The sequence below is a fragment of the Mauremys reevesii genome, linkage group 9, assembly GCF_016161935.1.
Source record: "Mauremys reevesii isolate NIE-2019 linkage group 9, ASM1616193v1, whole genome shotgun sequence".
NCBI lineage: Eukaryota > Metazoa > Chordata > Testudines > Geoemydidae > Mauremys > Mauremys reevesii.
In genome coordinates this window covers 6,248,955-6,264,827 of record NC_052631.1, presented here as the reverse complement: position 1 = coordinate 6,264,827, position 15,873 = coordinate 6,248,955, and the positions used below count along the sequence as shown (strand labels likewise).

Sequence of the window (15,873 nt, the reverse complement as noted above, 5' to 3'; positions counted from 1 at the left end):
ATTCCTCCGGAATTCCTCCTCCTTCAACTCCATCCTTAATTAGCAGCCTTTTGCCATGCCAAGTCTAAATAGGAATCAGTACATCCTGACTTTGTGAAGAAAAATGGTGTCTTTGACAGATACGAAAATAAAAAGAAACATTCCTCTTCATAGATCAGAGATGGTCAAGACAACATAACTTGCGTTTGGAAATGCACATCTTATTTCTCTTTATCAGGCTGAGCAAAGTATGTCTGTGAGGAAGCTAATTTGTCAAGTGTCTATAAAGCAAGTTAAATTCCAGCTTTTATACAAGACTTTGCTGACCTGGTAGGTGGTGGAATATAAATAGATCAACAGTTCTCCCGTCTGCTGTTCTGCCTAATCGTTCCATGCCTCCAGGATTGAAGGTGATTTGACATATTGAGTCTTAAATCCCATAGGAAATAACAGAAGCATGAAAACTCAGTGTTGGTAAAGGATCTTATGCTTTTTGATGTTGCTTGTAGAAACCAGATTACAGATACACTATTGTTACTCCTTGTTGTCTAAGCTTCATGATGCCACAATTCACTGGGCTGTATCTTCTCTTTAACTTGCACCTTCAAGTTTCCTTCTCAAACTTCTGAGACAGGCTTTCTTCAATAAGAATGATTGTGTTAAGCCCATATTAATGTACTTTTTCTACTTAATGATACTTCATATGCCCTCCTGATCCTGCCTGCAAGTCCCCACTGCTGTTCAGAAGATGGAGCGTTTTTATTTTTAGTAACAATATCTCTCCTGCTGGGATGAAAGAATCTTAAACCAATTAAACACATTAGGAGATAACAGCACATGTGGGTTTGGTTCAAGGCCTCCATTTTCTTCACTATGGGGCATGTCCTAGTACCAAGCTTTCCATGCAAGATGACAGAAATAGTACGATAAGCTCCTAACTAGGTCAGCAGTGTAGCTGCTGCTTTGCTAGGTATTCCCTAACCAGTGCTTTTTAGCCCATTATAGTAATCTCTGGAAATGAACTAAAATTTTGAATTAGGAAATAGTTTTCCCATTTCTCTGGTGATTGTTCAAGAAAAATACAAAATTTTAATTAAAAATCTGAATGTGAGGGACTTTGTCCAGTTCAAGATGCTCTTTTGTATGTATGTGAAGAGAGATTATTTTTCCTTTTTAATAATGCTTAGCTTCTTGGGGGAAAAAAATTGTAAAATGACTAGTGTATTATGGTCTGTTAAAATATGCTTGAGTGTATAAAGGGTAGCTGGTGCCATTCGTTTGTTTAGGGTTTTTTTTAAAACCCTGTTTTGCATTTGTAACTATGGCCAGGTTGATTTTTAAATTTATTTTTTCATTCATAAAAGTCTTACAAGAGCTTGTGCTGAGTTTACACACAAATCCATCATGGCTAGGAGTTCTTTAGCCGCCTTTATTTGGTACTGCAATTTAAGCCTAGATTTTTGAAATACAAGGTATCTGCTAGGAATTATTTCATGAATTGCTGACCTACAAACTCAGGACAGCCCGGATCTAGTGTTAAGCTTTTTACTTCTAATTGATCTTTAAGTTGACAGAATACAAAGCACAGAGGAGACAATCACACACAGCTTTACCATGACACTAGAACATCAATATAGAACAAAATTTGACAAGGACACTGCCTGGAAGTCTAACACCTTCAATGTCAAAATAGATTGCAGTGTCCAATATGCAGGCATAATTTAAATTACCAGTTAGTTTGGATTTCAACTAGAGAGAAATCATTTTTAGACTGTCAACCTCTGTCCGTTATGCCTACAGTGTATTTTTACTGACCAGAAATAGGAGGTCAGTACAGCCCCATAACCCTGTGCTTAGAGTAATAATGTCACATTCATCCATCTGTTGTGTTCGTGCCAGTAATTGAGTTATGAAGCTATAGTTGTTCCACTCAGGATTTTCTTTCAAGTGCGTAACCCTGTTTTGAAAATAAAATTAGGCTCCTAAGTCACGTAGACTTTGCAATGCTGAGTGGAGCAACAGCTAAATACCTTTAAAAATCTGCACTCCCTACCTCACAGGTGTGTTGTAAAGATAACTACGTTAAAGCTTGTGAGATGCTCAGATACCGTGGTAATTGGGTCACAGAAATACCTTAAAATAGAGAAGTATGGTGTCATTCATGGTGATCCTCTGGTTTATAGGTGTCTGGATTGCACACAAGTATCTAAGCAAATCTCTCTTCTCTAGCTCTGTTTATGGTTGTCTGTTGGAAATTTTATATTTAAAAATCATTAGAAATTTTAACTCAACTTCCTCCTCCTCCACATACACAATTTTCAAACAAACAAACATCACTAAGTAAAATAAAAGCTGCTAAAGCATGTGTTTTCTCCCCCAGGCTCCAGAAATACCTTGAGTACTTTCAGTACTGTCACTGAGCAATGTAGAGATTAAGAGTTTTGTGAGTCTGCCCAGAGATTAAGTACATTACAAATTAAAATATATACACCTCTACCCTGCTATAACGCGGTCATGGGGAGCCAAAAATCCCTGCCATGTTATAGCTGAAACCCCATTATATCAGGGTAAGGGCGGCAGGGCTCCGGTGGTGATTTAAAGAACTCTGGGCTCCAGCTGCTGCAGGAAGCCCCAGGCCCTTTAAATCGCCGGCGAGTCCCACTCTCGCAGCCCCGGGGTAGCAGCGGCAGGGCTCCAGCGGTGATTGAAAGGGCCTGGGGCTCCCCGCAGCAGCCAGAGCCCCGGACCCTTTAAAGCGCCGCCGGAGCCCCGCTGCTACCGCGCTGTACGCAAACCCGTGTTATATCGGGTCACGTTATAACGGGGTAGAGGTGTACATGCATATAACTCTGCCCGACTCTACTTATCCTCCCTTTTTGCACCCCAGCCCAACTCTCCTCCCATTTTTCCCACCCTCATCTGCCAGTTTGTCAGCTCCTCGCACAATCGCCTTCTTCCAGGAAGCCCTTTGTACATAGTATAACCTCTGAGTTCATCCACAAGGCCCCCTCTGGCTCGCTCCTAAAGACCCAGCTCTGCTGTGCTGCTACAGTGAATAGCTTTGACTTGTATAAATAACCTGATTAATTATTATTCTTCCCCCTAAACCGCTGTCCTAGAATGCAAGCTTTGCATGGCAGGGGATGTCCCTTCTTGAATGCCTGGAAAGTGCCAAGTACATTGTGGACACTGACATAAACTAACCAGTACCTAGAGAGAATGCTGCAAAAGTCTTAATGGCATTTTCTCCTGTTTTTCCACAGGTTCACGCCGCAGCTATCTTATAAAGGGCAGAGGTCCTGCTATGCACCAGTACTTCAGCATGTAAATGCTGGTGACTTCATGAGTGCCCCTGTGATCAGCTGTGGCAGCAGGGACTGTGGTTTTGGGAATATGGCAAGTCTGCTTCAGCCTTTTTGAAGGCTATAACCCTATTCATCAGGATATACAATATTGACTATCCAAAATGGCTTTGCAGATTCCCAATTCCAGAGTGTGGGTGTGTGCACAGTATACACTATGGGAAAGCTTTTCAACCGCACAAATGACACTTAGGCTAATTGCTATTTGTGCCTTTGAAAGTCTGTATTCCACACTCCTATTTAACTTTGATGAGTACTACATCAATCCATACCATTAGAAGTCTGGTACATAACACTTACAAACTTACTCCCTACTCACTCTTACTAGGTGTGTTTAGCTCTTGTTCCTTGGGGAAACTCCACCAAGGGTGTGCTGTTCTTAGAGAATTTCAGTTAATATGAGAGTTACTTGTGCCAAAAATGTTAGAACAACACTCTTTACCATACTCTGCACATCAGGAAAATTGATCCAACATTCTTTCTCTAGTGACACGCAGGTGTGTTTCTCTTATGTTTCTCCTTTTCTCATTCCTCTTGAGAAGTGAGGGAATGGTGATGAGGAATTGTATTATAGAATTATCTGCTATAGATACTAATGCTGTGGGGAGACCCAGTGGCGTGTGTGCGAGGTGGGCGGTGTTGAGGCCAGAGGAGGTGAGGAGAGGAGAGAGAGAGAGAGGAGGCCAGGGGAGCTGGAGAGGGTGAGCTGAGAGAGATGAGACCTCCGCTGTTGATGAGGGAGCTCAGGTGCTGGAAGGAGAGGGAGGCAGCCAGGGTGGAGAGGAGTGGGGAGAGAGGGAGGGAGAGCCCAGAGGAGGCAGAATGGTCAATGGGGCAGCCCAGACCTGTCTCCTCGGCTGGGACCTCTCTCCAGGGAGGAGGAGCCTCCGGGAGGGAGTGACTCCTGATAGGGGGAAGAGGCAGGTGTTAGTAATGTAGATATTATTGCGGGAGAACTGGTCACTTGCCTGCCTGGCCTGCCTGGGTGACTGGATGACCAGGAGCCTGCCTTGTGGACTTGCCGTGGTGGTGTGATATGTGGGGGTGGTGTGCATAGTGTGGGGGAGGTGTGTGTAGCTGGGAGGGACATAGGTACGTAGGGAATAGGGGAAGGGTAGGGCTAGGGCCTAGGAAGCTGAGGAGCTGCTATATGTGGAAATCAGAAAGGCAGAAATGCTGCAGCATTTCCATGGCCCAGGCCAGGCCAGAGCCAGTCCAGGTCAGGGAGCAGATGAGGGAGAGGGTAGGAGAGGAGGGGAGGAGATGGGAGGAAGGAGGAGGAGGGGAACGAGGAGGAGGAGGAAATGGGAGAGATGGGAGGGATGGGTGGGATAAGAGGAGACTGCTCCCAGAACCAAACTAAAAAGTCTAAACTGCTGGCACTAAAACTTAAAAAAGGAGATAAGAGAAGTTTGCTGGAGAGGAGATGGGGGGAGATGACTGGAGCAGACGTCTGGGGGAGAAGTCTCAGGTTCTAATCAGGATCAGATGAGAGGAGAGAATCTGGAAGAGAAAGGATGGAATGCAGAGGTCGGAGAAGAATATAAGGATCATCAGAAGATAAATCAGGCACAGAAAAAAATCCACTTAAATAAAAAGGCAGGCTAATTTAAAAACAAAGTTTTAAAAAATAAAAAAGTCTAACCAAAAAGAATAAACAATATAAAGATGGAATATAATAGAAAGAATAGATATAAATATAGATATAGATACCAATCAAGTGGACAGACCAATGCAAAACTGACACAAATTGGTGGGACAAAAAAATTTGGAAGGACAAATATCAGAAGGAAGGTACATAATATAATAGAGGTAAAGAGTGGCATGAATTAAAAAAAGTGTAGAATATAACTTAATAAAAATCTTCTTAATCCACAGGTTCCATAGAGTCTCTGGATAGCTATATAGCTCTCTAGTAAAATATAAAAGTAGGAGTACAGTAATAGTAGTGATGATGATGAAATAATAGTGATGATGAGTGAAATAATAAAAATAAGAAAAATTATAAAAAAAATCATTTCAATTATAATAATATTTCAATTGAACTTTAGATTCATGGAATTGAAATCATAACGACTTTAAAATTTAAGATAAAAATTCATAACTGCATAATGAAGTACTGAGGGGGACAGCGACTCTAGATTTAATCTGAGGAGAGAGTAGGGGAGCAGGAGAGGCTGAGAAGCAGGACCCGGCAGGAGCTGAGGAGCGAGGCCATAGGACAATACATATCCAAAATATGAGCCATAGTGGGAACACACATGGTGCAACTGCAACACTGTGAACTGTAAACAAAAAAAAAGGTAAAAAGGAAAAAAAATTCAAACAAAAAAAAAAAAAGTTAAAGTTAAAAAGGGAAATCCCTGCAAGTAAATGGGCCCTTTTTAAAGACAAGATACCATAACCCCAAGACAATACATACCCAGATTAAAAAAAAAAAAAAAAAAAAAAAAAAAAAAAAACAGTAAAACAAAAAGAAAAAAAAACAACCATTAAAAAAAAGATAAAAAGAAAAAAAAAAATAAAAGTAAAAAAAACAAAAAGAAAAGCAAAAAACCAAAATAGCAAAGACTGCAAACAAAAAAAAAAAAAAGAAAAAAAAAAGAATAAAAAAGCCATAGAAGAAAACTCCAAAGAAAAACAAAAGTAAAAACAAAATAAAAAATAAACAGTTTTTAAAAACACACAGAATAAACAAGCCGATAAAAAACATTGACGAAAAAAGATAAAAAAAATGATGATAAAGAAAATAAAGTCATAAAAAGGGCTCTAATGGATTGAAATGATCAGCTGAGGATGCAGACCTGGATTCCCAGACCTGAGCTGAGTGACCTTGTTGGGCTGATGATTGTGAATCTGAGGAACTGTCACAGATTGAAGTGTCACTAGAGGAGGTTCTTAAATTAACAATTAAACTCAACAAGTCAACATCCAAGAGTGAATTCAGAAGTTCTGAAAGAAAAGAAATCAAAGAACAAGTTTAAGACTGACAACTAAATAAACCCGGTACCCAAAATACCCAACAACAAATCCAATGAATATTTAAAAGAAGCTATGGTAACAAATCCTAAAAATTACAGACAGGTGATTACCCGTCTACAAAGACAATCTAGTTAAGTAAGAAAATAAAAATAGAAAACATAAGAAACAAATAAAAAATAGAAAAACATAAACTCTTGAGCAAAAGTCAAACAATTTTCTGTAAATCATTTCTAAAAAAAATAAAATCTCTTACTAATCTTTGAAGGTTGTCACACAACAAACAAGTGACAAGGGGGTGGACAAAGGTGGTGTGTAGTTCCAAAAAGAAGCCTTAGATTTCCCTCACCAAATAAACTTTTTATAAAGCAAAGGTGGATAAGGAAAAAAGATGGTTTCCTTTCTGGTTAGAGAACAGGGGGAAGGTAGGAAAGAAATGGTTGGAAGGAATGGTAAAAAAGGATGGAAGAGATGTAAGTGGTGTAGTGGTTAGAGGGTCAGTCAGTCTAGGATATTCAATTTTATTTTATTCATAAAATGATCTGGAGAAGGCAAGTGAAGTGGCAAAGCAAAGAGATGAAACTACTCAGACAAAAGAAGATAAAAAAAGAAAGATAAGATTGTGAAAAAAACTAAAAGATCAAACAAAACTGGGCAAAAAAATCAAAAAATGGCAAAATGAAATTTAATGTAAAAAAAAAATAAAAATAAAAAATGGAAAACAATACAACATACATACAAACACATGAATAAAGCTAATTGAGTCAGGAAAAAAAGAAAAAGATGGTTAGGTGGATATTCTCTGAGATGATGTCGCAGTGTGCAGAGAAAGAAAAAAAAAAAAAAAAAATGAGGTTAGGAATCATTAAAAGGGGATAGAGAAATAGACTAATAATATATTATATATATATGAATTATATAATCACACCATACGGATACTGTATGAATACTGTCTCTCTCCTCTCAAAAAAAAGAAAAAATAGAAGAAAAAAAAAAGAGCAAAAAGAGCAACTAAAATGATTAGGAGTTAGAGAGGGGAAGTCCCAAGGAAAAGATTAAAAGGCTAGAAAGAGGAAAGTAAAGAAGGAGAGAGAGGGGGGGGACATGATAGAGATATATAAAATCATGAGTGATGAGAAGAAAGGAAAGTTATGAAAATTTATTTATTTATTCCCCATAATCAAAGAAATCCAAAAACAAAAAAAAGGCAGCAGGTTTAAAAAAAAAAAAAAAAAGTTCTTCTTTCTTCCTCACGCGCACAGTCAACACACTTCTTACCCTCCTGAGAGGTTGAGAAGGTGAGGACTATAACAATGTTTAAATAACTGGAAAATGACTATGGTGATAAATATGTCTGGCTAATAGCCAGCCAGGATGGAATGGGTATGGTGTGGCCTCCTCATCGTCAGAGAGGATGGAGATGGATGGAGAGAGAGAGAGAGATCATCTGCTTGCCTGTTAGGTTCCTCAGGGGGGCACCTGGCATTGGCCACTGTCAGTAGACAGATACTGGGCTAGATGGACCTTTGGTCTGACCCGGTACGGCCTTTCTTATGTTCTTATGTTCTTATGCTGCTTGTTTCCCTGCAATATGGTGATGTCTCCTTGATCCATTAGACATAAGTAGAATATAGTCAACAAGGCCAAAGAACATCAGTTTTAAGGGAAAACTTAATGAGTGGATGCCCTTCACTTGTTACGTTGACTCTGGGCTAATGTTGGTTTGTTTGTAAACCAAGAGAGGGACATCTCCCCTCCTTGGTGCCGTAGCTCCAAATACATGGCATGTCAAAGTAAGGTTTTAGTATAACTCCTGCTTAATTCCAGGTAGCCTACTTCAGTGCTAGGCAAAGACTAATGGGCACAGAGTCTAAAAGCACAGCTTGTTTTCCTTAATCACCTCCCAATCAGAAATTGGATGAACCTTCGGGACGCAGAGACGGGGAAAATCCTCTGGCAAGGAACAGAAGATCTGTCTGTACCTGGAGTGGAGCATGAAGGTAAGGTATAGCCTCCCTGTCGGGTTGGGCAATACAGTTTCTATGGGGACTGACTGCAGTCAGTATGGTACCGCTTTTGAAGGATAGACTGTTTGCTTGGACTTTGATTCTACAGCACAAGGAGCAGGTGGGTCAGCTGCAGGCAAAGGAGAGATGTTAAGACTGACTACAAGGAGCTCAATGGGTTAATTTACTTCTGCACACCTGATTGTCACACTTTTCCTCTTAATCCATTAAAAAAAATAAGCCTTACCACACAGTGTGACTGGGACTGGGCTAGTATTGTATTGATCACGGTTGAGGCACAGTGGGAGAGCTATTTGGGGAAACGTGCATACTGTTGGCCCTCTGTCAACTTGACCATTACTTACTTTCTCCAGAGCATTGGGAGAATTTAATGCTGAAGTGGAAATGGGACACTTCTGTGCTCTCCACTTCTGTCTGTGGCTTCTCTTCCCTTTCTGCCTTTCGTATCTGTTCCTAGAGGCCTAGCAAAGTATTCCATTGTCCATTACTCTGCTTTGATATCTAATATCCCATGCCAGTGTGGAAACGTGTCGGAAAGGGATAGTAATTGAAAGCAAGCTTACCGCAATATAGACTGTTTGTCACACTGGCTATGTATAGAACAGCATGGCCTCAGCGAATTCACTCAAAAGGCTTTTCTGATAATGTGAGCACCATGCTAATGGTCTATGAAGAGTGGAGTGACCTTGGTCATCCATTTATTTTAACGTTACTTATGAATTTTTGCTTGAACGACAAAGGCTGAATCCTGCTTGGTGATACTAGGGCATTCATCTCCCTGTGAATTATAAAATCTCCTATCATGCAAGGGCAGCAGGCACGTGGCACCAGAGAGTGGCAGCAGGATCCAGCTCTTACATTATTCCTTTGTAATGATTTTTTTTTTTAAGTAGTAATCCTGTCAGGATAGAGGGGATGGAGAATTGGAGCTGTTTAATGCAGTACAGAGTTGGGTAGGACACAGGGTTAATTCTTGTCTTTCAACTACAGAGATTTGGTTTCAAAGCTAGCTTGGTCACAAATGAAATGGACTTGCTACTCCTAATCAGGTTCCCCGTGGGCACTCTTCCACTTCACACAAACAGTGCACAGATGGGCATGACAGTCTCTGCTCAAGAGAGGCCTGATGCTGTAATGGGAAGGTTGAGAGTCTGAATTGAAATGCAGAGTTAGATAAGAGAAGCACGGTGTTAAAACATTAATCTGGCCTCTTCTGAGCTCATCCACTTGGGCCTGACAAGTCTCTCCTGGTCTCACTCCACTGCTTTTTAGCAGCAAATAGCTGCAGTCCTGTTAACATACCTAGTGACATACTCTGCTAGTATTGCATGCCTAGCAAAAAACTGGAAATGCCATCATTACAAACACAACTGAACATACGGGCCTGGTTCTGAAACCAAGGAAATATTTAACAGTACATCAGAACTCTGTAGAACAGGGTTTATTCAGATGCCTGCTGTGAAGGGAAAGGTTCCAGCAATTTTAAATACAACTGTAGTAAAATAATTGAGACACGGATTTTAAAAAAATAAGGTAATTCTGCAGCCTGGTGCTTCATTGCTTAAACTATGGGGTAGTTCTGCTTTGCCCTCTTTTTAGCCACTGTGTAATATTGGGTGTGAAGGCAAGAAAGGGGCACGAAAGAGAGAGAGTAGCTAATAGCAGCTGAGGGAGGAGTAAGAGACTGGGCTGCAGGAAGCAGAAAATGTAAATCCTGAGGCATTTGTTCCCATTGTTCTCTGACTTCCTCTTACAACTTCTTCCCAGAGGCACTGGTAGCTTCTGAATCTTCTTCCTTCACTGTATCTAGACAGACTGTTACACTTTCCTGGCTCTCTGTAGCTTCTCTAGACTACAGGGTGGAGTGTTTTTTCTTGTGGATAGAAGAGAAGGTTGGGACTCATGAGTTCTATTCCCAGCTCTGTCATTTAGATTTCCCCCTTGTATAAAACCGCGATAATATTTGCCTACTTCACAGGTAAACTGGGACTTAATTAAAACAGAGTCTCCAATGTCTTTCAGACTATCCTGTGTCAGAAGTGTGTAGTACTAATATCATTACAGCTATTGTTTTGTCATAGCAAGTCACAGTCTGGTCATTGTGAACATAAAGAGTCAGATATATAGCAAAAGAGTCCAAAGGTCAGTTGTGCAAAATACAGATTTGAGTAATTTTAAGACATTTACAGTCATTAACAGCAAAACACCATACGTCTCAAGGCCCAAATAAATACAATGCACAATGATTTAATGAGGTACTATATCATTAAATGGGCAGGCCATATTCACAATAGGCTGCAGTGTGTACTTGCAAGGAACAGAGGTGAATGTTGGTGTTATGCAATGAAAATAGCTTAAAACTATTAGTGGATTAGGGGGGAAAAACTTCAAGCAGCTCCATTGTGGTTGTGTTTTTTAAATCATGGGATCGGTGCTCCTCCCTGGGACAAAGTGATAGCTTACATCATGATCCCCTGTAGCTCTCTAGATCAGCATCGTATCAAAGTCCCAGGCCATTAAACTATTGTACATTAGATGGATTTGCCTGGGGTATGATGGGCTTTTCCTGTTATTAAACAGCAGCTTGCTGTCTGCTCGTGGACATTTTGATAGGCTTTCTGTTTAGGAGCAGGTCTGTTCATAAAATATAAATTTGCATGAAAACACTTCCTAGTACACTGTTAGGCTATAGAATCACACCACCTAAGAGCGAAGGGCTTGGTAGCACGTCAGTGCACTGAATATGCCCTTTTTCCTCGTTACTGTGACATTTCAGCACAATAACTGATGCTCCCAGACTTCCTCCTCTTCCCCTAAAGATCTTACAAAATCAGCTACAGTTTGCCATTTGCTGGCAGTGTCATACCCACCATGGGAGCCCAGCCACGTGGGCATGCCAGATCCATTTTGCCTCTAAAAATGTACAGTTTTATTGTCCTGGGATAGGTGTTTTGGGAACCAGACACTTCCTGTGCACTTACAGAATGGCTCCCAGGGTCCATGTGAAATCACCAGAATAGCACTTGCTGGGTTGGGGTTTGATCAGGATACAGAGCCTGAAAAGGAGAGCTGAAGGGGGAAAGGGTACTAGTTCATGTGCAGAATAGCCCTCTGCCTACTTGCCACATTTAGCACATTTTCTAAAGTAATTTGTAATGTTGCAGGTCACATTTTAGCCTGAGGTAACGTGGCTTCAGTAGTACATTACCAGGAATGAGGAGTCAAGAGACCTGGGTATTTTTCTGGCTCTGCCACAGTCTTGCTGTGAGATTCCAGGCAAGGGATTAGGTTAAAGTTATCTGTGCCTTAGGGTCCACGTCTGTAAAATGGGACTCATATTTTTAGTTGCCTTTTTGGCCTGAACTGTGCTCAGAGCCTCTGCATTGGGTTAGCATTTCAGAGGGTGGCATAAATAACAAAACAAACCCTGCGCTATTGTCAGAGTAATGGTTGTCGGATTTACTTCCACAGCTCGAGTTCCTAAGAAAATCCTGAAATGCAAAGCTGTGTCTCGGGAGCTAAACTTCTCCTCCGCAGAACAAATGGAAAAATTCCGACTGGAACAGAAAGTTTATTTCAAAGGGCAGTGTCTAGAAGGTATCGCTCCGTTCCATGGACAGCTGTACTAGAACGTGGTGAAGTGATGCTTTGTAAAATGGCTGGGATTGAGGGCAATGAGACGGGCTGAACATTTGTTTAATTTTTAAGAGTAATGTGGAGGTGGAGTGCTAGTCAGACCTGATGGCCCAGAGCATTAAAGTGACCATTTCATAAGCGTATTAACCCTTGTGCATGTGACCTTATAACAGCATGATCTAGTATGCCTTGTTGTAATATTACACTTGATCTAGGGGGTATAAGAGTACCAAACCTCCCTGCCTTGTTTTATTAATTATGCCCCTACTTCAAGCTGTCCTTACGTGGGGAAGTTTTTGAAGAGGGGGAGGATTTAGAACACTCCAAAGAAATCTAACTTGGCCCAATTTCTTCTGAGTTAATCACAAGAAAAGTGGCATGACTGTGCCATTGCTCTTCTGATCTGCTCCTCAAGGGCATAGTGGAGGCAGGGAGGATGTTGAATGCAGGTTGAGTTGTACAATGCTAGTTTTTACATAGCATTTCCCTTCTGAATTTACATACAAACTGCTGATAGAGCATGAGGTGTGTTTGTTACTAACAGCTTTAGGAGGTGGCTGTGCAGTCAGGTAAAGAGCAATAGGACCAATGTGGTTTTCTTAAAAAGCTTTTGGATCTCTTTTTCACTTCACAGAATGGTTCTTTGAATTCGGCTTTGTGATCCCTAACTCCACAAACACTTGGCAGTCCTTGATAGAGGCAGCGCCAGAATCACAGATGATGCCAGCTAATGTTTTAACGTGAGTAGCTTGGGGTTAGAGAATCTGAGCGCGCTGTGGGGGAAGCAGTGCTTGGCATTTCCATGGGTGCAGAAGAGTAAAATTGGAGGATTGTTCAAAATGCGAAAGAGGAGGGGAGTTGACCTTGACTTTGTCACGTTCCATCCTGCCAGCTTCTGAGGGACTTCCCCATTTTCCTCTTTCCCGTAGGGCTAATTTGCTTTAATAGAGCTGCTAAGACTTTTGAGAAACTGGAATTGATTCTATGTTAAATACTGGAGCTGTGAAGGAGTTTTAAAAATTCTGTTCTAATGCCCTCAACATCCAGGCTAAGCAGCGACTCAGTGCTTGCCCATAAAGCCAGCTGTTGCTGATTGGCCCTTGCTCTGAGATCTCTGCAGGCATTATTCAGGTGGTGTCACCCAGGGGACCTCTGTGACCTGAAGTTGGCTTCTGGTGCTTGTTTTAACACTGCCTATTTTTGCCAAGCTTCAAATATTTTATCCTCTTTTGGATATAAAATAGATTAGTTTTGCAAAATAGCATGTGAATGAAAGCCCTCTAATTGACTCCTTACACTTCGACATCACAGGAGAGCAGCAATTCATGGACTTGGATCAGGCTAGTGAGTACCAGGGCGTCACTTTGAATGGGAGGTTTAATGGGAAGAGAAGCCTAGAGGCAGACCCTTAGCAAGCAATAATCCCTGAAAAAGGCCATCATCCCTATAGGAGCTGTCCCCAGGCTAGATATGTGCTGGCACAACATTTCTCTTTGTCTGCCAGCAGAGACAGGAGGATGTCAGAATCCTCTTGCCAGGTTTAGGCGGATAGCGGGAAGCTGGTCACACCAAGACTGGTGGGCTCCTGGAAGATCCTGCTTCTCAAACTTCCCCTCGCTCCCTCCCTGCCCGGATGGAAACTAGACATACAGTGAGGGAGCTGTGGTTGAAGCCGCCATCTTTGTTTGATGTCACAAAAGTCTTTGATGGCGCTTTTCAGAAAGCCTCTGCAGAGGGAACAATAAGTGAAGTGGTTAGAGCAGTGCTACATGGGAGCCCTTTTTGAGGGCACTGCAAGCAACCCCAGCTCCCAGTGAGCACCAGGGGAGCCAGACTGCAAAATCCAGAATAAAGACAAAAGTTCATCTGATGAGACACAATTCTCCACCCCCCGCAGGAAGCAGAAAGTTTTCAGGACTGAGCCCTATTGAGGGTGGCAAGGGTACATGAGCATTTTCCACCCCCCCCCAGTTCTCTGTAGGTTCCAAATTCACCAATCTTACTAGGCCTCTCAGTTCTCCATTCCACTCTCCAAAGGCCTCCTAAAATTAGAGCCTTGAAACCTGAGCCAAACCCAACTGGACCCGACTTCAAGTGTCAGGTCGGGTCAGGTCTGAAAACAACCCAGCCCTCTCTGGGGTGGAGTGAGTAGACTCTATCACCTCCTCCTGCCAGTGGGGCTGGCAGAGCAGCTGCATCCCAGCTCTTGCCGACCACCACCGCCTCACTGCACTGGGTACGCCGATGAGCAGCAGCACCTCTCGCTCTACAGCACACCCAGCATTAGTATACTATGCCTCTGCTTTAGTATAGAGAACACATAAAACCACCTCGGACCAGCACAGTGTGCAGTCATACCCAAAATCTATATTCCATGTGGGACACTAGATCTTTCCACTGCGGTTCAGACAAGACACTCATGAACAGGCACTCACTTTTAAGCATTTCTTGGGAGAATGACACCCTTGGTTGAGGTAGGTCCCTCCAGCGCTAGAGGGCATATGGGGACCTTGGGAAGAATAACAGAGTAGGACGTGTGGTGCTGCTTTTCATGTCCCCCAGTAGAGAACGAGTAACACAAGGTGACCAGCCACGCTACTCCTTTACCCATGGCTTCGAAAACATCGTGCAGAAGTTAACCATTCATGGGTATCGTATACATCCCCTCCCCTGCTCTGCCCTGTGACACAGCCAGTGTGACATTCAACCCAGTGAACAGAAACTGTTCATCTTTACATGGGGGAGCAGCTCCCTGTAGGAATGCAGTGGGCAAGTCTCTCATTGACTGGGGAAAATAAGGCTGATAGCACTTTGTAAAGAGCAGCCCTCCATTCTAGTCCGTTGCTGATGTCATCGGGTCACAGTGCGGCTTCCCTTTGCATTATTCCATTCTTACAATAAATATTCTTAAATAAAAGGCAGCAGGTATTGTGGGGACGGGGGTTTGCTCAAGCCAGCGAGAGCACGGTTCACAGCAGTATTCTGTAATTGCTTTTGTCTAATATCTCCTTCCTTTCCTTTTAATTTCCCTCCACAGTGGTAACGTTATTATAGAAACCAAGTTCTTCGATGATGACCTCCTTGTAAGCACTTCCAGAGTGAGACTTTTCTACGTTTGAGATAAGGGGGCTTTTGGGGCTGTTTTTAGTTTTCCTCCGTACAGTTCTTGGTGCAGAACCCCTTGCCTATCCAGTGGAAGACACTTCCTGTAGGTGTGAGCCTGGGGACCAGCTCACCGGGGGTTGTGACGTTTGCCCATCAGTTATTTGGTTTTCCCCTCCGACCAAACCCAACCCTGAGAGACGCAACCATCAGCTCAGTGATGGGGGGGAATAAAGACTCTGTAAAAATGGGCAAAAAATGGTTGTGCAGAACCAACACTGTAAATTATGTTAGTTTCATCCTTTGTACTTCTCTGGATCTTGGTACGTAATCACTCGTTTCCACTTGCACCTTCTCTCAGCACTTTGTTTTGGATTAAGTTAACCTTTTCCTTTCCCATGTTTACTTTTTATGCTCTCTCTGGATTTCTGTGTAATGGTCTATACATTCTCATACCCTAAACTTGTAAAATAGTCTGATATTACATAATGTAATTAAAGCAAATTTCTGAATTAAAACATTCGTACCGTCCAAAGAATGGAAACACTTTCAGCTGTGTTTTTCCCCCCTTATTTAAAAAATGTGAGCAAGTGCCAGACTGCAGCTTGCAAGCCCACTGTCAGTAAGCCAACGGCAGCAGAACAAAGGTCTTGTCAGCACTTCCATAGTAAGTTCTTGCTGGACTCTTTTCTCCTCAAGGCTTCCTCCAAATAAGGTGAAAACTATAGCTGATGACCAGGTCTTCCTTCCGATTCCCCACTCCACACTACGATTGTCCCTGTTCATTC

General features: G+C 42.1%; 1 protein-coding gene across 1 annotated transcript in view; it reads left to right on the top strand.

Annotated features, from left to right (window-relative positions):
* PDE6D (phosphodiesterase 6D) overlaps window positions 1-15,623 on the top strand; it is a 46,540-nt gene extending 30,917 nt beyond the window's left edge. The window contains exons 2-5 of the mRNA XM_039488877.1: window positions 8,232-8,320; window positions 11,819-11,944; window positions 12,618-12,723; window positions 15,021-15,623. Coding sequence (XP_039344811.1) covers window positions 8,232-8,320; window positions 11,819-11,944; window positions 12,618-12,723; window positions 15,021-15,102 — 403 coding nt within the window. The 3' untranslated portion in view covers window positions 15,103-15,623. The remainder of the gene's footprint in view (window positions 1-8,231; window positions 8,321-11,818; window positions 11,945-12,617; window positions 12,724-15,020) is intronic.
* The last annotated feature ends 250 nt before the right edge of the window (window positions 15,624-15,873 follow it).